General features: G+C 66.8%; 4 protein-coding genes across 4 annotated transcripts; 1 reads left to right on the top strand and 3 right to left on the bottom strand.

Moving 5' to 3' along the window:
* Positions 1-2,530: 2,530 nt before the first annotated feature.
* Positions 2,531-6,211, bottom strand: EMIHUDRAFT_457858 (hypothetical protein). The gene is made up of 6 exons (XM_005776243.1): positions 5,157-6,211; positions 4,877-5,083; positions 4,630-4,798; positions 4,230-4,344; positions 3,834-4,154; positions 2,531-3,768 (listed from the first exon to the last, which is right to left on the bottom strand). Exons 1-6 carry the CDS (start codon positions 6,119-6,121, stop codon positions 3,161-3,163), a joined length of 2,385 nt encoding a protein of 794 aa, XP_005776300.1. The 5' UTR covers positions 6,122-6,211; the 3' UTR covers positions 2,531-3,160.
* Positions 6,212-8,572: 2,361 nt separating this feature from the next.
* On the bottom strand, positions 8,573-14,925 carry EMIHUDRAFT_457859 (hypothetical protein; the record flags this gene model as incomplete). Its single annotated transcript, XM_005776244.1, has 13 exons — positions 8,573-8,896; positions 8,965-9,363; positions 9,433-9,495; positions 9,565-9,738; positions 10,120-10,268; positions 10,341-10,496; positions 10,568-10,706; positions 10,786-10,902; positions 10,977-11,190; positions 11,340-11,488; positions 11,559-11,763; positions 11,851-12,164; positions 14,914-14,925. 13 exons carry the CDS (start codon positions 14,923-14,925, stop codon positions 8,819-8,821), a joined length of 2,169 nt encoding a protein of 722 aa, XP_005776301.1. The 3' UTR covers positions 8,573-8,818.
* A 369-nt stretch (positions 14,926-15,294) lies between these two features.
* EMIHUDRAFT_74250 (hypothetical protein) lies at positions 15,295-16,089 on the top strand (the record flags this gene model as incomplete). Its single annotated transcript, XM_005776245.1, has 1 exon — positions 15,295-16,089. The coding sequence occupies one exon, from the start codon at positions 15,295-15,297 to the stop codon at positions 16,087-16,089; it is 795 nt and encodes a 264-aa protein (XP_005776302.1).
* Positions 16,090-16,395: 306 nt separating this feature from the next.
* EMIHUDRAFT_239027 (hypothetical protein) lies at positions 16,396-18,117 on the bottom strand (the record flags this gene model as incomplete). The annotated part of the gene is made up of 1 exon (XM_005776246.1): positions 16,396-18,117. The coding sequence occupies one exon, from the start codon at positions 18,115-18,117 to the stop codon at positions 16,396-16,398; it is 1,722 nt and encodes a 573-aa protein (XP_005776303.1).
* Between the last annotated feature and the right edge of the window lie 990 nt (positions 18,118-19,107).

A 19,107-nucleotide genomic window follows, 5' to 3' on the forward strand; every position in this document is an offset into this window, starting at 1 on the left:
AGGACGACGAGCGTGACATCGTCAATGGCGACTCTTTCGCGACCGTCATGCGAAAGGTCATCCGCTCTGCTCAGGGCGGGCAGCAGGGCTGCGTCCTCGCCACCAACGGCTGCTGCCTCCCGTACCACCTCTCCCTCTGCCGCACGCAACGCCAGTTTCGGGCGGCTGAGGTGCGAGGCATCGGACTCGCCGTCGCGTCACCTCGGCCTCAAAACGACCCTGCAACCGTCTCCCTCCGTGTCCCTTACCCCGTTCCCCCAGGCTATATCGAGATTGATGTCGATCCGCTCAAGTTCAAGAGCGCATCGGTCTTTACCAAGATTGCAAAGCCTCTCGTCGGCATGCTGCTGCCAAAGCTCAAAGGGCTGCAGATCGACATCGCCTTCATGTTCCAGGCCTGAGCTCCACCACCGGGCCCGGCTGCCGCCGTAGCCACCACTGCATCAGCTGGGCCACCAATCACCCACTGCCGCACCCGATCCCGCAACATCTAATGTGGCGTCTTGCCACTGCCCGCGCGTAGGGTGACAGCGAGGACGAGCTTCCCGAGCGGATATTCGGATCGGCCCGCATCAATCGCATCGACATGGCCGAACATGGCGCGCTGATGGGCAAGGATGGCGCGCCGCCAGTTCGCTCTGAGCGATCCAGCCTCACAAGTGCGGCGCCGGTCCCGCTGGTCAAGGACGAGAGCGAAGCTGAGTTCGAGTGCGGTTGTAGACATTGCTGCACCAAACCCACACTCGTTATGGTGCTGCATCACTCTTCCCAAATCACACGTCAAAACGCTTACACACCGGTAGCAAGCTCGGACCACCGACCGCAACGCTCTCACCGTAGGGCATTGCAAGTCGAGGAGGCGCGCAAGTCGATACAGGAAGCTGCCCAAGAAGCGCACGATATGGCCGCTGCCTACGCCGAGGCGGCAAAAGAGGCGCAGGAGCAGATCGAGCTCGAGGCTGCGCGCGTGAAGAAGAAGGGCGCTGCGCGGCTCATGCAACGCTTCTCGCACTTTGTCTCTCTCTCAAGATGCCCACGTTTCACTGTTCCGCACACTGACAGTTTGCCCGCAGCTCCACGTGGCATGCGTGCGCGTTGCTGTGATTGCTGACTCAAGGCCCGCGATGCAGGTGACCGGCGATCACCCAGACTACGACCATATGTCAGAGGAGAAGGTGTGGCAGCCGCCGCTCGCGCCGTGGTAGGACAGACTTAGGACGTGCTTTTGGCCATTTGGGCCACAAGCCTTCGAGCGACATCCCTCTCGAGAGACATCTCCCGAGTGCCGCCGCGCCTCCGGTCGCCATCAGGTGAAGGAGCGAAACACGCAACGGCTTCGCAAGTCCATGAAAGACAACTCGTCGCTCCGTGCGCACTCCTCGTATTTACGATCCGAAAGCGAAATGTCAAGTCCACCACCGCAGCTGGAGGCTTCCGCTGGCGACCAGCCGGTCGCGCCGCAACCTGATCCTGCTCCAACGGAGGCAGCTTCGTCGATGCCCACGGCCACGGAGACCAAGGCCTCCCCTTCCGCCGCGCCGGGGGAGTGGCTCAAGGAGTACCAGCTGCAGAGTTGCAGTGAGGCGCCGATCGACAAGTTTAAGGCGCGCGCCGCTGCGTCCGGCTGGGCAGGCACAGCAGGGCCGCGGCACTCTCACGCCGCCGATTCGCAACGGCAGGTGCGCGGTCGTTACTACCTCACCAAGGACAACAAGATGAAGGGGAAGAAGGTGCCGCCAGGCGTGCACGGCTACAACCTCAGAGTATCGGCGCTGATCCGGTCAGAGGAGCCGATCGAGCACATCGCGAAGCGTTTCCCGCTGCCGCCAAAGCCAGAGGGCGCGCCGCCGTCCATCGTGATTGCCTTCTCGATCAACAACGCCTCGCCGAAGCAGAATGTGGTGCGCTGTGCGTGCTGTCCAGGCCCGCCAGGCCAGCGCGAGAGTACACCGCCCGCCGCCCGCAGGTCTTCCTCTACGACAAGGAGGCGGCGCTGGACGCGCAGGCGGACCCGCGCGACCTGGAGGCTTACTCGAGCCTAGAGCGCGCCATATTCGAGCCCGGCTCGCAGTTGGGCGCCGAGCGGCTCAAGGTGATCCCGTACCTCTCGGATGGCGCCAGCTGGGCCCTGAGCTCCGTCGTCAACAACCAGTGCGGCCAGCTGGAGGAGGCCCTCACGGTGACACAGCACACCGGCCCAGGTAATCACCCACGGAAGCCTCGGCACAGCACGGCGACGGACTCCCTCCAACATCTAGCGCGCTCGCGCACGCCCTCCAGGCTACGTAGAGATTGATGTCGACGTGCTCAAGTTCAAGAGCGCATCAGTCTTCACCAAAGCCGCCAAGCCTCTCGTCGGCATGCTGCTGCCTCAGCTCAAGAGGCTGCAGATCGACATCGCCTTCATGTTCCAAGGTGGAGGCGCTGCAGTTGACTTGTCTTGTGTGCATGCACTTTAGCGAGTGAACACCGCGACCCGTTAGGCAACTCCGAGGAGGAGCTGCCGGAGCGTATCTTTGGCTCGGTTTCTGTCTAGATGCCCACTCGAGCCGAGCATGGCGCCGAGGGACGATTCACATTTTGCCGCTAAATGCTGCTCGACATCCCATGCCTGCAGGTCAGAATCAACCGCATCGACATGGTGCGGGACGGGTCTCTTCTTTCCTCAGTAAAGCCCGCGGCGCGCCTTCAACAGTTCAGGAGCAACACGGCACGCTTCTGCCATCCCTTCTTCTGTCGCTTGTAGGCGATCGCCGAGGGTGCTGCCGGCGGTGGTGATGTCAGTGCGGACGATGAGGTGGCTGGCCAGGCGACGCCTCCAATCGACGAGGCGTCGCCGAGAGGGCTTGGCATATCCGAAGCGCACGCGATTGCAGCGTCGTACGAGGAGGCTGCCGAAGCCGCAGGCTACGGCGCTTTCAGCCTCATGTGAGGCTGGACACCCCTGGAGGGCCACATCGCACATCGCACGTTCGCTCATCGCGCTCACATCGGCATGTGTGCCATGTCTGTTTCTACTCTTAGAGGTTAGAGGGGAGCGTCCTTGTGTGTGCCCTGCCCCGCTGTGCCTGTGGCAGCTGGTAACTAAAAAGGGACAGCTGGGATGGGTAAATGAGCGGGGGGGCTGGGTCCTTAATTTCTGACAGTCATGCACACTTCACTACCTATCTCTATCTCGCGGTCCCCCGAATCGGTACACGGCGGTCGCATTTGCCTGCCGCGCCAGCCCGCCTCGTGCCACCGGCTTGTCCTCCTCCTCGTCCTCATCGCCGGGGCGGCTCTCGCCGCGGGTGTCACGGATGCGTACCCTTCCCGCCTGCGGCAGCCGCACCTTCAACTCGATGCCGAGCACCGAGACGACGAGGGAGAGGTCGATCAGGAGGTCGGCGCGCACGAGAGCGTCGATGATCTGCGGCGTGTGCGTCGCGCCAAAGCGCGCGTCGTCGTGCCGGATCTCGTGGTCGATGCCCAGCCGCGCGACGAGGTAGCGGAAGTCCACCACCACGAGCGCGCGCCGGTACGAGTGCGGCGGGAGAGAGAGCGACTCGTCGACGAAGCGCGCTTCGCCGACCAGACGGAGGGCGCCGGCGGGCGTCACCTCGCGGATCGCGGCGCTCGATGCGGGCGAGAGGAGGACGGGGAAGGCGGTCGGGTTGGTGAGGCCGAGCGAGAGAGAGAGGGCGAGCTCCGTCTGCATCAGCCCGGCCGCGGTGCAGCCGGTGGGCAGCATGGAGAGGAGGAGGTCCTGGGTGGCGACGGTGAGAAGGCCTGTTCACAGCTGCAGGTGTGAAGAGACGCTGTTCACAGGTGCCGGATGGCGACGGTGAGGATGCCCTGCGGCTGCTGGCGGGACGAGTCGCCGGCGGCCTCGTCCGACTCGCCCACGTGCGGGAAGATGCCCTCGAAAAAGTCGTCGAACACGTCGGCGCGCTGCCTCGTCGGCTCCCGGGGCCGAGGCGACGCCGGCGGCCGCTGCGGCGGCGGCGGCAGCGGCGAGGGCGGCGGCGGAGGCGGCGGAGGCGGCGAGGGCAGCGGCGAGGGCGGCGGCGGCGGCGGCGGCACCGGAGGGAGAGAAGGGAGCGGCGGAGGGCGAGGCGTGTGCGTGATGGTGGCGGCGATGTGAGAGATGCCGTCGACCACGTCTTGCACGCCCTCTGGAGAGGCGGGGAGAGGGAGGCGGTGAAGAGGGGCACGGCTGGGAGGGAGGCGGAAGGGCGGGAGCACTCCACCGCCCCAGTGCTCCGCCACGGCGTCGACGTGGTCGCTCAGCTCCTCCGTCGCGGCGGCGATCTCGTCCGCCGAGAAGGCGCAATTTGCGGCCCGCACGAGCAGCTCGAAGAACACCTGCAGGAAGAGCGGCAAGTCTCTGAGGAGATCCCTGCTGCACCGCCTCTCCCCGGCGGGTTGCGGGCAGGGGCGGGTAGCGGGCAGGGGCGGGTAGCGGGCAGGGGCGGGTAGCGGGCAGGGGCGGGTAGCGGGCAGGGGCGGGTAGCGGGCAGGGGCGGGTAGCGGGCAGGGGCGGGTAGCGGGCAGGGGCGGGTAGCGGGCAGGGGCGGGTAGCGGGCAGGGGCGGGTAGCGGGCAGGGGCGGGTAGCGGGCAGGGGCGGGTAGCGGGCAGGGGCGGTCCGCCTTCTCCTTTTGTTGCACGACCGGCTCGCCCACGTGCAGCGCGGTCAGATTCGCCATCCGCTCCTGCTCGTGCACGCCGGAGCAGCGGGCGACCCGCCTCTGCGCCTCGAGCTTCTCCCAGACCGCCGCCCTCCCCGCCTCGCCCGCCTCGCCCGCCTCGAGGGAGCGCCTGGGGCGGCGGGGACGAGGGAGGGTGGGACCAGAGGCGGCAGCTTGCGGGAGGAGGTCGAGGGAGGAGGGGAGGCACCGCCGCGAGGAGTGCCGTCGCCCCTCCTCGCCCTCCTCCTCGGTGCGCCTCCGCCGGCCAAAGCCCATCAGCGTGAGTCCGGGCGGCGTCGGCGGTGCGGCCGGGGCGGGCGAGGCGTGGAGGCACTCTCCGACGCACGAGTCGGTGCAGCTGGCGGAGAAGGAGCCGCACCCGGAGTCCGGGTTCTCGTTGAACCACGAGTAGCACCTGGCGCAGGAGGACCCGCCGAGATCAGCCGAGACCCCGCCGAGACGACGGCGGTGCGGGCTGAGATCCGCGCCAGCCATCTCGCCCGCACTGAGGGTGAGAGCGGTCGCAGCGGCACTCCTCCCCGCCGCTCTCCTCCTCCTCCGCCGCTGCCTCCTCCTCGACGAGCGCACACTCCTCGCACGCCGCGCAGCCGCTGCTCTCGCACAGCAAGGCCTTCCCGCCGCCGGCCACGCCTCCGGCAGGCTGGCTGTGGCAGTGGGCGGGGCAGGGCTCGCTCAAGCCCGGAGGGAAGGCGCCTTGCTGGTGGGGCGAGCCGGCCCTCTGGACCGTCCTCTGCTCCACCTCGGCGGGCGGCACGCCCAGGGCGGGAAGCCACGGCAGCGCCGCCGGCAGGAGGGCGCCCCTCGCCACCACGCCTGCCCGCACAGTCCCGGTGGAGGCGAAGGCGGAGAGCTCGGCGGCGACGCGGCTCGAGGTCGGGATGCGGCAGTGCAGCGTCACGGTCCGCCACGAGAGGGGAGGGAGGACGAACGGCCGCGGCACCGCGCACGACATCAGGGCGCCGGCCGCGATCGCCGCGCTCACATTCGCGCGCGAGCCAAAGGAGCCGACCTCGCTCTCAAGGACGATGTCTGCGCGTGCCATGGTGGAGAGGAGCGAGAGCGAGGTCGGGTTGTAGGCGAGCACGTCCACCTCGGCCGCGATCGAGCCGGACCGCACGGCCAGCGCCTCCACCGAGCGGGCGCACGCCTCGAACCCTCGCGCAGCCCAGTCGCCGCGCAGCTCCTCAGTCGAGCTGTTTGCGCCGAGCGGCATCTGGATGTGCGCCTCGGCCAGGCTGGGCCCGCAGATGCGGAAAGAGCACAACTCCACGCGAGCCTCGTTGCGCATCAGCGGCAGCATGACATCGCGGTAGAGGATTGCCGCGAATATCGCCAGCGCGATAACCAGCACCAGGAGAGCGGCCCGGAGCACATAGACGCACTTCGGCCGCTCATCCGACGGTGGTGACTGATCCTCCGACTGGGTTCTCATAGCCAGCACCCACGAGCCACGCCGGTGATTCGCCTGGCGAACCAGCTGGGCTGGCTTGGCTCGGCAGCTCGGCAGCGGCGCTTGGCAGCGCCCGCCCGCCTCTTTTGCTCTAACGCCTTGCGCCGTGGAAAGAGAAAGCGTACCCGCAGCGCACTCGGTTTTCTTTCTTTCTTTCTTTTTGAGCGCCTCTCTCACATGACAAGCGATCCCACGACAGCGATTGTACATGATCCCGTGCCCCCGAGTTCATTTCATAATGTGCATGATCCCTACGTGAAGGGTGGAGGGAAACACTCCCGTCAACTTTCTTTAATAGAGAGGACTCGCCGCTCGCCGCTCTATGTGCGGGATTTGAGGGGGCACTGTGTTTGCGGATTTGAGGGGGCACTGTGCGTTTTGCTGTAACGATCTGTGTGTGGTATTGCAATAATCTGGCTCGCGATACGAGAGCGGAGAGAGCACTTGTGCGTGTTTCGTTGCGACTTGCGCGTGGGGCCGCGCGTGGGACACATGGCCCGTGCGCCGTGGCGGGGGAGCGCACACCTGCGCTCTGCGCAGAGTTGGAGTCACAAGGACCATTCCGCGTTCGACCATTCACCGTTTGGGCAGCAGCCTTTGCCGTGGGGCGGTGAGCCTATCACCGCCAGTCTCTCGTTTCTTTGCTCCAAAGGCGAAAGAAAAGAAGTTTAAGTCGTCGCGCAGTCCGAACGTCCCTAGGTCGCACTCGGCGACCGTCTCGCCTCGGCCTCTCGCCGCTGGCACTGAATATGCACAACATCCATCCGTCCACAACCAATTGGTTAGAGCACACCCTCGTCTCTGCGCCACAATGGCTGCGTGACGGGCGAGCTCCCAGTGTGGACAGAGTGTGGATTTGTCACAGCGTTGAGATCAGAATGGAGCCAGTCGCGATTCGGACCATTCAGTAGCCCTGAGCAGTGCCACTACACGGTCGGGGCGGGAAGGTCGGACATGGACCCGCCGCGAACTCCCTTGTATGGGCAGTCGCTGCCGGCCGTGAACCCCTTCAATCAGAAGAATGAATGCGCACGCGAGGCGTACGTGGAGAGCCACTGCTTGATGGATGTGGCACCTGTGCGGGTGTGCCGCCGTCTCGGCATTGTCCTCTCCCTGGGAGTGTTGACGCGGCCTGGAGTTCGGCAGCTGCCTGCGTCGATCTAACCAGCTCGCTCGCGGCTCGGCTGCGGCTCGGCTGCGGCTGGCGGCGTCTCGCGTCTCGCTCCTCTGTGCGAGTGACTCGGCTTCTGTCCTCTTCGGTCTGTCCACAACTCCCTACCAATGCCTGTCCCTGCATGCTCTCTGCTGAGACTCTCCCCTCCCAACGACCACCAGGTGAATGCCGCTCACTGCTGAGACGACGCACCAGTCGTTCCAGTCGACCTCTCTACAGAGCACCACACAGGCCCACACAAAACCTAATTTTTGAACGTGGAGGCCTATAAGTGCCCCACCCGTATTTGTACTCGTGCGTGTGTGGTGCGGATTGTGGGCTCAGCAGGGGCAGCCTCGCCTCCTCCCTCTTTTTCCCTTTCTGCCCGTGCGTGCCTGTCTCTGTTCTGTCGGAATCGTCTGTCTGTGTGAGAGGGTCGGCCCGCGAGAGTTCCGGGTTTGGGCACAGGTGCGTGTGACGTGTGAGGCACACTCTGGCGGCGCTAGAGGCCAACCACTGCAACGGCAACACTCACGGCCTAGGAAGCCCCTCGTGCCTCGAGGGAAGCCCAGACTTGGAGCTGACGGGAGCACTTGGTCTTGGAGCGGTGCAGTCTTCCAGCGCCACACAATGGTCAATGCGCCCTCTATTTCTCTCTTTAAGTGTGTGCGCACAGTCGGGATTTGTGCAGCCGCGGCCCCCAACTCTTCGGGGAGCTACGATTTGTAAGGAGCGCACCCAGCGCGGGCCGGATGATCGGGCTGGAGCTCGAGAGATCTGGGAACTCTCCGCAACTTTTCCTTTTGCCTCAAGCTGTGCGCGCGTTTCACCATCGGCGGTGCCACTCGAACTCCATAAAGAATTCCTGATCGCGGCGGCGCTCAGCGAGCCGTCTTTTTACCAGGTTGCAACCCTAGTCTCGCACTGTACCCGCTCAAGAATTCGCGCACGATTGTGCTTTGCTGGGAGTGTCCAGTACCTTCTCTCTCTCCTCGTCGAACCCACCACCATCCCCTTTCTCCTCCTATCTGTCTAGTGTGTGCCTTGCTGGGGGAGCAGACGGCTTCATCGCGAAGCTGCCCCCAGCAGGCGTCTTGACGGGTATCAAAATTCTTCCCTACAAAAGAGGCCAACGGACGCGAGAATTTTTCTTTTTATCCCAAGTGGCAAGTGTGAATGGAGGGACACGTGTGCGGGAAGTGGTGTGGTTCAGACGCAAAATCGCAAAGAACCTTGGAGCTGCGCAAAATTTTTGCGCTATCCCGCGTGTTGTCAATCGTCGTGAAATCTCTGTAAAGTTAGTACCACAACCCATGGCTCTGTGCCCCGCTCGTCCCACCGTGTCCACCACGGCGCACGGGGTGAAGGGTGATATGGGCGCAGTCTGTTCCAAGCGCGTGCGCGCACGCTCTCTCTCTCTCTCGCCCGCTCGCTCGCACGCGCGGCGTGCGCGAGCGGCCCTCCACGTGGGCGAGGCGGCGAGAATAGTCTCCTCTCAGCGCTTGCCCCGCAACCTGCTCCACCCCTCACACATTCGCCTTGCCCTCCTTCCTCTTCTCATTGTGAAGGAGATCTGCGACGACTCTCGGCACAAGGCCCAACACCTGGGCACGGGCAGTGGTTGTCAGTGCAATAAGGGTAGAACACCAGGATAGGCGCGCGGTGCTGTCACCCGCTCGAGAGCCGAGTCGGCCGCCAGGAGTTTCGCCGCGGAGACAGGCAAGCTCGCCTCCTTGCGGTCATCACGCAGCCGCAGAACACGCTTGCGTGGTGTGTCGTCGACCGTGCCCGGAACGATCGTGTCGAGCTGGTATCGGCGGCCCTTCCAGAAGGCGGGGCATTTTTCGATTGCCAGCGTCATGGCCTTCTCGTGCGCCTCGTCCTCCCGCTGCCTTCTCAACTGGCTTCGCTTGGCTGTGTTCTGCATCTTGGCCAGCTTCGCCTGCTCGACCTTGCCGAGGCTGCCGCGATAGGCCTCGGCCTCGAGCCGCAGCAGCTCTGCCGCGGCGGCCTCCGTTCGTTGGTGGTAGCCTGGCCGCTTTGCTGGAGGCGCGCTGTCGGGGGACTGCGCCTGTGTACAGGGGTCGAGGCCATGGGCGGGAGGGGGAGGCTGAGCGCAATGCGGAGATCGGGGCACCACCTGCGGCCGCTTGGAGCGGGCGCGGTAAGCCGCGACCAGCTCCTCAGCCGCCTCGCGCTGCGCCTGTGTACAGGGGTCGAGGCCATGGGCGGGAGGGGGAGGCTGAGCGCAATGCGGAGATCGGGGCACCACCTGCGGCCGCTTGGAGCGGGCGTGGTAAGACGCGACCAGCCCCTCGCGCAGCGTCGCCGCGGAGCGCTCCGCCTCGCGCAGCGTCGCGAGCTTCTCCGCCGCGCGCTCGAGCAGCTCCGTGTCCGCCACGCGCGCCTTCTTGGCGCGGCCGACGGCGGCCTCCAGCGTCTTCAGCTCGGGCGAGCCGCCGAGCGCCGTGCAGAGCTCCGCCGCCGCCGCGGAGCGCTCCGCCTCGCGCGCCTCCAGCTCGGCCTTCGTGGCCACCGGCGCGCCGGCCACTGCTGCCGCGCCGGCCTCCACCGCCTCCTCGTACGTCCCGCCCAGTCGCGCCTCCAAGCCCGCCGCCGCCTCGGCCTCGCCGACGGCGGCGTCAGACAGCTTCCGGCCGAGCGCCGCGCGGCGCGCGGCCGCCGCCGCCGCCGCCGCCTCCCCTCCCCTCCCCGCCGCGGCCGCCACCGCCTTGCACACGCCCGACCTAGGGCGGGTTGCGGCAGTGCTAAGATGTATTGAAGAGAGGTAGCGGCAGAAAGCGTGGCGCGGCCTCCACGAGGCGACGCGCGTCGCCGCCTTGAGCAGCGCCGGGTCGAGCGCCGCAAGAGCGCTGGAAGCGTCTGAGCGCAGCAGCGCATTGTACAGCGCGAGGTAGAGCACCACCTGCTTGACGTGCGCCTCGAGCATGACGAGCGCCGAGGAGCGCCGCACGCCTGCTAGGTGGAGGTGGAGTACTCTCAGCGTGTGTACGCTCGCAAAAGCGCCTAGCTCACTACAAAATCGACCCTCGGTCGAGCGCTCGGCAATCGCGGTCGCCTTGCCCATGTTCTCAGACGCCTTCCCGCACGCGCGCTTGAGGCCCTTGCGGACGGAGCCCGCGTCGGGCGGGGCTTGCAGCAGCGTGCCCCGCTGCGGCATCGTCTCCCGCAGCTTGGAGTCGACTGCGGCAGGAAACCAAGGGCTGAGATCGCAATCTCACCTGGCCGCTGATTGGGGAGGCCGGGGCACGCACCGAGGCTGCCCTCCGCGACCTCCCGCAGGCCGAGCGGCTTCACGCCGCGCACCGGCGAGCCCACCTCTACGAGCAGCGCGGCCAGCTCCTTGCTGCCGTCCAGGAAGAGGATGTAGATCTCGACGCCGACGAAGAGAGGCTGTAGCCGGAACGGGTGCGGGTACGGAGGGCGAGCGGGCGGGGAGGGAGCTCTGTGCAGCAAAGTGGGGGAGCGGCACCGAGCCGCCTGTGGCGAGGTGGCTCCACGCGCTCTTCCCCATCAGCTTCTTCATCTCCTCCCGCTCGTCGTCCGACTGCGGGCAGCGGATCCCGCGCCACAGCTCCTCGCAGAGCACCTGCGGGACACGAGGAGGCGGTGAGTCAGCGCCCGACACGTGGCGGCCTCGCCTGCTCCGCGCGCCTCGCTGACAAACTCCTCCATCTGCTCCTTGTCCGCCCAGCTGATGTTGGAGAAGTCGCGCGTCGAGACCTTGCCGTCGATCGCCGCATGGTTCATGACGAGGCGGAGGCTGAAGCGCTGGCCGCTGTGCACGCGCAAGTAGTCGAACACGCGCGCGAAAGAGGCGCGCGCATCGGCCGACTCGAGGCGCTCCTCGAGGCAAGCGTTCGACTCGCCGCGCTCGCTCTCGACGGTGAGCGCCGAGCCGTCGCGCGCGCGCCCGTCGGTGGCGCCAGAGCCTACAGTGAGTACCTTTCATGAGAGGGGGAGGGGGGGGGGAGGAGGGGAAGCGCGCAAAGAAAGGGCGCGCCGTAGCTGCAGCCGGCGGCGCACCACTCGGCCGGGATGATGCTCCGCGCGAGGGAGAAGGAGAGGGCCATGTAGATGATGTGCGCCATGAGCCGCTCGTCGCTCGCGCCGCTGCCCAGCTTGCCCCTTGCGCGCGCCTCCTGGAGCAGCGGCGCGAGCGGGCCGTTGTCCGCCTCGGTCGCGATGCGGTACTTTCCGCCTATAAGCGATTGGGTGAGGTGAGTGGGCGGGTGCCATCCGCACGCCGCTGCCGCGGTGCGCGCCGTCGTCGCGGACAAAGATGCCCGCGGCGACAAAGATGGCGAGGCCGCTCGCCAGCGCGGCACGCACGCCCTCGCGCGCCGCCTCCTCCGGCACCAGGTCGACGGCGATGTCGGCGTGGAGGAGGATGCGGAGGAGGATGCGGATGGCTGCGTGCCCGACGGCGAGAGCACGTGCTGGATGCCGCCTGTACACCCGACGCGGTGAGGCGTGAGCGGCGGGGCCGCAGCGGGGGCAGCAGGGCGCGGCAAGAGATGGCACGAACAGCGCGTACCACAGTTTGATGGCGCGCGTGAGGCGGAACATCTTGAAGAAGAGGTAGAGGGCGGCGATGAGGAAGGCGAAGGCGCCGTCCGGGTGCTTGATCTCCTTTTGCTGCGCGGCGATCTCGCGCGCCTTTGCCTCGATCTCCTTTGTGGCGTCGTCGGTGGGGCGCGCCGCGCCGGGTGTGGGGGCGATGCCGAGGTAGCGTCGCCAGTCGCACTCGTCCGCGCAGACGTGCGGCTCGCACTCGACGGATATCACCCAGAAGAAGAAGGTAGTCAGCCGCAGCCGCGCCGTGTCAACGCAGCATCCGGTCGCCTTGCGCTACAGGCGGGAGAAAGGGCGGTGAGAGCGCGGGGAGCGACATACCACAACCCCCCCTTGGGCGCCGACCGGAGGAGTGTCGTGGCCATCGCTACCCCCCCATCACACATTGAGGATCCGAAAAACGGATTCTCATGAACGCAAGCGGGGGGTGGGAAGGCGCGCCGCGGCTGCGGGCCAGGAGTCCGCGGAGTCGGTGGGGCTCGCAGGCGGCATGCCGAGACGCCTGCGCTCGGCGAGGCGGCGTGATGAAGCGAGTGGTGACGCGGCGGCGTGGTGCTTCGCGTGGAGGCGAGGGCAGCGGCGCACGTGTGTGGGTTCGTAGGCGGAGGGACAAGCTTGTGACGCGGGCGCAGTGGCGCGAGAGAGGAGGGAAAAAGAATTAGAAGCCCGGGCGTACGGGGTAGCCGTCACTTTCCTGCCTCACAAGGGCGGGGCTGTCCCGGAAAGTGAGAGACGCCGGGCAGCGTGGCGCATTACTGAACCCTCCCATACGTGCTTGTGCTCCTCCTTCGCTGTCCCATCTCCTCACCTCTTTCCCACCTAGGCGGGGCGGGGGTCGGGGGGGCGGCGGGCGCGGGTGCGAGGTACGGTGCGGTGCGTGCAATCGTGTGTTTGGCGTCATGTCGTGTGTGCCTTCGCTTGTTCCTATTAACAACGAAGTCTAGCTCAAAAAGAATTTGAGAGGCGCTGGGCCCTCCTGCTCGGCTCCAGCGAGTAGACAAGTCTTGTCATCAACAGAGTAGAAGGATCTGACCTCAGGGCTGATGTGACCAAGCGCTGGTAGCGTGGTTTGACCTCACACCCATGGTATCACAGTGTGCCGGCAGTCGCAGAGCAGTGTCGCTCACACAAGCCGCAGCACAAGTGACTGAGGGCCAGTGAGGGCGAGCCCATCGCTGTCACAGCTGTGGCAGCCGCACAGTAGGCTGTATCAACTGCGTAGAGCGTGTGAGCAGCAGAGGAGCTACTCTCCAGGCTTCAGGCGCAAAGCGGCTGCATGTAGCCGTCATAGCGGCGAGGCGCGGGACCGTCTGTGGCGAAGTGGGTCGCGTCCCCCGATTTCTCTCAACACATGGCCGCGGTCCACCGCACACCCTTTACTGGGGCGCCTCCCGCAGTTTCTGTTGTGTAAAAAAAATTGTTTCGGGAGGAGAGGGAGGTGGTGAGGAAAGCCGCAGCACGCTCGACCAGTCCCAGATGGCCCAGCACCCGGAGGTGTTGTGCGCCTGTTATGCCTGAGCGCACTACGACTAGCCCAACAGCCTACCTACCCTCCTCCCCCACCTGTCTCTACGCAACTCTAAGGCAGCAAAGGCGCCGCCCGGACGCCGGACCCTCTCGAGTCTCGCTCCACCGCTACCACACCACAACCGCTGCCAAAGCCTTGGTCTGGCCGATTCTTTTGTGGTATCTCCCTCTATCTCCCCGCATCTTCTGGCATCTCCCCACATCTTCTCGCATCTTCCCGTATCTCCCGGAATCCCGCGGAATCCCCCGCTTATCCCGCCATATCCCGCCGCGGATTCCCGCCGCGGATACCGCGAAAAAATCGGCCAGACCAGGGATCGAAAAGTGTCGGCGCCCAAAGGCAGGGAGGTACAGCATGTTGAGTTGCTCACTGTGGGGGTGGGGGTGGGGGGAGGGGTCAGGCTTTGGTTCTAGGTAGGTGGAGGGGCCATCTCAAAGATCTCTCCAGGAATCTCATGACACAGCCGTCAAGGGCAGTACACAGCCAGTGCAGGACGGTCCACAGCCATGCACAGCGGTACGCACCCTCAGTAGTACGCACCCTCAGAGGGCAGTACACAACTGGAGGGTAGTACACAGCCAGCGCAGGATGGCACACAGCCATCCTGCTAGGGTGCAGGCGGAACGCGACCTGGGCGGTACGCACCCCCAAGGGCATTGTGGGGCGTTGCGGGGAAAGGCTGTCCTGAAGCGAAAGGCTGTCCTGAAGCGGGAGGCTGCCTTGTTAAACTCGTTGAAGTCGTCGCCAGCCGGTGGTGCTCAGTACGCACCTGCTACATTGGGGGCGGCGTGGGTCAGTCTCAGCTCAGTCTGGACGTGGCGAGCTCAGGATATGGCGGGATATGGCGGCGGGATATGTGCAGAGACGGATGCAGTGCGAGCTGCACCTTCAAATGTGTGGCGACAAGGTTGGCGATTGCAGGTCCTGCACGCAGGGCCACAGGGAGCACTGGGTGAGGACAGCGCAGGAGAAAAAAGCTCATCTCGCGCATGTAGGGGGGTAGGGTGTGGCAGAGCAAGCAGAGAGATTCCGTCACAGCTGCAGTTGCTCAGAAGAGCACCGCCGGCGGATTTCATTGTGTGGGGCTGTGGGCAGGCGGGGCGGTGCGTCGGCCGACACAGTGTGGGTCACGGCGCTATCCTCGGTGCGGGCCGTGGGCGGGAAGGGTGCGCGGGGGCTCACACCAGCCGTTCTCGCTTGCACTGCCGCCCTCGCCACCCGCCTGTGCCATGGGCCGAGGGGGTGGCGCGGTCAGATGGGAGTGTGAAAAGAAGGGGACGGCGGACGGGGACGGCCAAGTAGCCAGCCCTGCGCAAGGCCCGGCGCAGAAGTGCCCGAGGTGTCAAAGCCCGTCAGGCGCTTCCACGCTGGGCCGGGCACATAGATGGCAGCCAGGGCAGGGCACCCAGGGCGCGCAGCAGGGGTCTTTTGCAATGCGCGCGCGCGGGCGCGAGCGCGCAGGGGCGGGCAGGGGAGGGGCACCTGGGAGCGGCGAACCGTGGATCGCATGCGGTGGCGCGCGTGCTCGTATCGCCATGGCTCGGACCGCTCCCGCTCCCGCTCCCGTATCCGCGCACGATCGGTGGTGGTCAGGGGGCGGCCTCCGAACTCAGGCGCGTCAACACCGCAGAGAGGGCGGACCGCGCCGAGACGGTGGCACACCCACCGTGCACGCTGCTGTGCCCCGCCACATCAGCTGCTGTGTCACCGGAACCCGCGCGCGCGCCCGCCCCGACAATGAGAGCCCGTGCCGGTCGCGATCCACGGAGTGCGATAGTGTCAACTGTCTCCCCGTCGTGGGCGAGGCGCCCTTTCTTTTTCCCATCACGCAGGAAACCGTCTTATCCGCTGCTCGCCGATCAAAGCATGGTAAAAAGCATGGACTGGCACGTCTTCACCGACGGGCACGTCATCATCATCACCGACGAGCACGCGGTGCTGCCCAAAGGCATGACGCGCCTGCCAGATGAGGCGTTCCAGGGCCGCACCTCTCTCGTCTCGGTCGCCTGCCCGCGCAGCCTCGTCTCCATCGGCGACGACGCCTTCTGCGGCTGCTCCTCGCTCGTTTCAATCAAGCTACCACAACGTCTGGAGATCATCGGGGACGCAGCATTCTCGGGCTGCTCCTCCCTCACCGACATCAGCCTCCCGCGCACAGTGCGCTCGCTCGGGATCTACGCCTTCTGCAGCTGTGCCTCCATAAACAGCGTCACCTTCCGTGCCGGCAAGGCTTCCATCGGCTGCTTTTCGCAGTGCTCCAGCCTGGTCTCCGTCAACATCCTCGACGGCCTCGAGTCCATCGAAAAGTACGCCTTCGCCCGCTGCTCCTCCCTCGCCCGCGTCACCTTCCCCGCCACCCTCACCTCCATCGGCGACTACGCCTTCGCCAACAGCCACTGCCTCACCTGCGTCACTGTGCCAACCACCGCCACCATCAGCGCGCACGCCTTTCCGCCCGCCACCACCGTCCTCCGCCTCTCGCCCAAGAGGATGCGCGACCTGCAGCGCTGGTACGAGGCGGTGGACGGGGCTCTGGCCTACAAGCGCTGCCGCCCCCTTCTCTACGGCTGGCTAGAGCGGGCCCAGATCAGGCTCGGCTCTTATGGCCCGGACGGTGCGGCGCGCCAGCGCGACTTTGAGGAGTTCGAGGGCGACTTTGCGCCGTGGTTGTAGAGTGACAGGCGTGGTTGAAACCGCTGGCGGCCTGGCGCGCGGGGCTGCCGCGAGCGCTCGGCGAGCCGTGTCTACAATGTGTAAAGCCGTGTACGTGTGTGTAGAGTTTAGTGTGTGTGCGTGCGCCCCGGCGCTCTCTGCCACCCAGGGTTTGGAGCCTCCCCATGTTTTTTCACCGTCGCATGTTTTACTTCATGTTTTTTACCGTGAACCGTGTTTTGGTCAGAACTCAGATCCAGACGACTCCACTCGGCACTCCACACCCGGAGCTCCCCGCGCGGTCTCCACATCTAGCTCCGCATCTCTCTACCTCACCATTGAGGACGACGCTCCCGCCTTAAGCGCTACCTGCTCGGCCCTCATAGCCGGCAGCAGCTCCGGGAAGGGAAAGGGCTCGCCTGGCCGCTGCTTGCCCCAGAACTCCTCCGGGTCCTGCTTCACGAGCCGCAGCACGCGCCGCAGCGCCTCCAGCACCTCGCCGCGCCGCTCGGGCACCTCGCTCGGCCGCAGCAGCCGCACAGGCTCCTCCTCCTCTCGCCATGGGCCCTTTGCGGCCGCGCCCGAACTGCTCGCCACCGCCTTGCGCTTGCCCAGCGCGCCCTCCCCCTCCGCCGAGCCCGGAGGCTCCCCGCTCACGTCCTCTCCGACCACCGCCCCCCGCCCGGGCTCGTAGGGCTCCGTGACGGCCGAGGGCGGCGCCTCTCCGCCTCGCGGCGCCACGAATGCGAGGTCGCGCTCCGCGAGCAGCTGCTTCGCGTCCTCCCCCTCGAGCCCCGCCTGCCGCGGGGCATCCGGGAGAGGGGCGCCGGGGAACCGCTTCCCCTCTGGCGCGGCGTCAATCTCCTCTGGCGGCCGCCGCCTCTTGCGGCGGCTCGGCCGGCAGCACTCCAGGTTCAGCAGCGCAGGAAACGGCTGCACGTGAGCGGCGGGCGCGATGATGTCCGCGCTCAGCTGCGCCGCCTCTGGGAGCACCGGCAGCGCGCCGCCGGACCAATCGGACGTCGTCGGGAGCGCCTTCAGCAGCAGCCCGCTCTTCTCCGAGCCGCCGCTCCACGGCGCGTGGCCGAGGATCAGCGCCAGCCGGGGGCCCGCCCTCGTGAGGAGCCACACCACGCGCCCGAGGCGGAGGTCCACTTTGCTCGCGAGCACTTTGCTAAAGAGGTGAGGCGAGGTGCGGAGAGCCCGCTGCAGCCGCACGAGCGCCGACGTCGTGTCCTGGTCGAGGGGGCGGAACAAGCACTCCGCGTCCGCCTCCGAGGGCCGCCAGTCGAGGGCGGCGCCGGGCCACGGCAGCAGCTCCTCCTTTGCGATCTGCGCCAGGCTGGCCTCGGGCACGAGGCTGCCGTCGCGATCGCGCGCGCCGCCGTCCGGGAGCAGCCAGTAGCCTCGCAGCCCCCAGATCCGCCACGCCGCCTTGGGCCGCTTGTCCGTGCTTCCGAGAAGCTTCGCGGAGCCGTCGGCCTCCTGCCAGAGCGTGGCGTCGGTCTTGTTTGCGGTGCGGAACTCGCGGTGCTCACTTGTCTCAAAGTACGCGGCGATGCGCCGCTCGCACTCGGTGGCTGGGAGCGGCGCGGCAAACCAGGGCCGGAGCTGGCCGATCGAGTACCAGTGCACGCGCGAGATCGGCTGCATGCGCCACGATGCCTCTCCCAGGCACACCACCTCGCGCGTGCCCAGCTTGGGCGAGAATGTCACGACGTGCCTCTCGCCGCGCGTGTGGAACACCGTGAAGGCCTTGCGGCCGCCTTCCCGCTTGCCCTCGAGCAGATCCTCGGGCAGCGGCTCAGCGAGACAGACCTCGAGAGAGGTGAGCGCCGGCTGCACGTCGCCAAAGAGGCAGTCGTAGGCGGCGACGACGCAGTCCTTGAGCGGCCGGCGCACGCCCAGCTGCTTGCACGTGGAGGGCGGGCCATAGATCAGCTCAGCCTCGCCGAAGCGGAACCCGTCGTGCGTGTGGATCAGGAAGCCGAGCACGGGCACGCCGCCGACACGGAAGGCGGCCGAGAGGGGGGATTTGGCCACGGGCATAGCTGTGGTGCAAAAAATATTACTCGCAAAGCGAGCATGCGGGCGCGGCGTCCGCGCATGTGCCGGGCGACGCCGCCCCCGCAGGGCTGCCCGACCCCATCGCCCAGACGCCCGCCTACCCACCGCCGACGGGGCCAGAGCACGGGAGGGAGTTCCGCTCCGACGAGGACGGGGACGGCCCCACCGGGACCGAGGCCGAAGGTGTCGCCTACGCCGAAACCCTCGCCGCAGCCAAGCGCGCCGCCGACGAGCGACTCCGCGTCGCTCTCACCGCGGGCCCAGACGCCGCCGCCCCCGCGGGGCCACCCGACCCCGTCCCCCAGGCGCCCGCCTACCCGCCTCCGACGGGACCGGAGCATGGGAGGGAATACTCTTCCGACGAGGACGGGGACGGCCCCTACGGGACGGAGGCCGGGGACGTCAACTGGGTTGATACCACTGGCGTCACCGCCGACCGAGTCGTCGTTGAACGACCTCACATCGCCGCCACCACGCACCCGCGGGGGTCATTGGACGGGGCGCTCCCTAGCCCACCGGTGGGACTCGAGGATCTGCCCACCGAGGTGATCGGGTCGACCATTATGCCAATGCTGGGGCCTAGGGATGCTCATGCTCTGGGAGCGGTGGCTTCCGCCCTTAGGTCCAGCATGGACGGGGCGCCCGTCGACCTGCGGCTCGGGGTGCGGAGACGCCGATGGGCCGGGCGGGCCATCCAGAGATGGGCCCGGGGGGCGGACTTTCGTACGAGGGCCCGCCTAAGCGTAAGAGGTACGAGGGCGTGGTGCGTCCTGTTCCAGACGGACGTGCCCCCCCCAGCGACCAACCTGCGGCTCCTAATCACGTACGTTGGGGAGATAGTGGACCACACGATCACCGTGCCGCCGCACTGGGCGGGGATCGAGGAGGTGGTGCGCTATGTGGAGGTGCAGCTGGGGATCGACGCCGAGCCGATAACGAGAAGCGGTTTCCGGGCCGGTGGAGGTGAGCTAC

Source organism: Emiliania huxleyi (assembly GCF_000372725.1).
Source record: "Emiliania huxleyi CCMP1516 unplaced genomic scaffold EMIHUscaffold_280, whole genome shotgun sequence".
NCBI classification, from domain to species: domain Eukaryota; phylum Haptophyta; order Isochrysidales; family Noelaerhabdaceae; genus Emiliania; species Emiliania huxleyi.

What these genes read in the sequence shown, in the direction of transcription:
- EMIHUDRAFT_457858 (XM_005776243.1), bottom strand. Translation starts at nt 6,121, where the DNA reads ATGAGAACCCAGTCGGAGGATCAGTCACCACCGTCGGATGAGCGGCCG. An exon ending in CAGTGCGGGCGAGATGGCTG is followed by an intron (nt 5,084 to 5,156) that starts GCGCGGATCTCA and finishes CTCCTGCGCCAG; the next exon opens with GTGCTACTCGTGGTTCAACG. An exon ending in TCGTGCAACAAAAGGAGAAG is followed by an intron (nt 4,345 to 4,629) that starts GCGGACCGCCCC and finishes CTCTTCCTGCAG; the next exon opens with GTGTTCTTCGAGCTGCTCGT.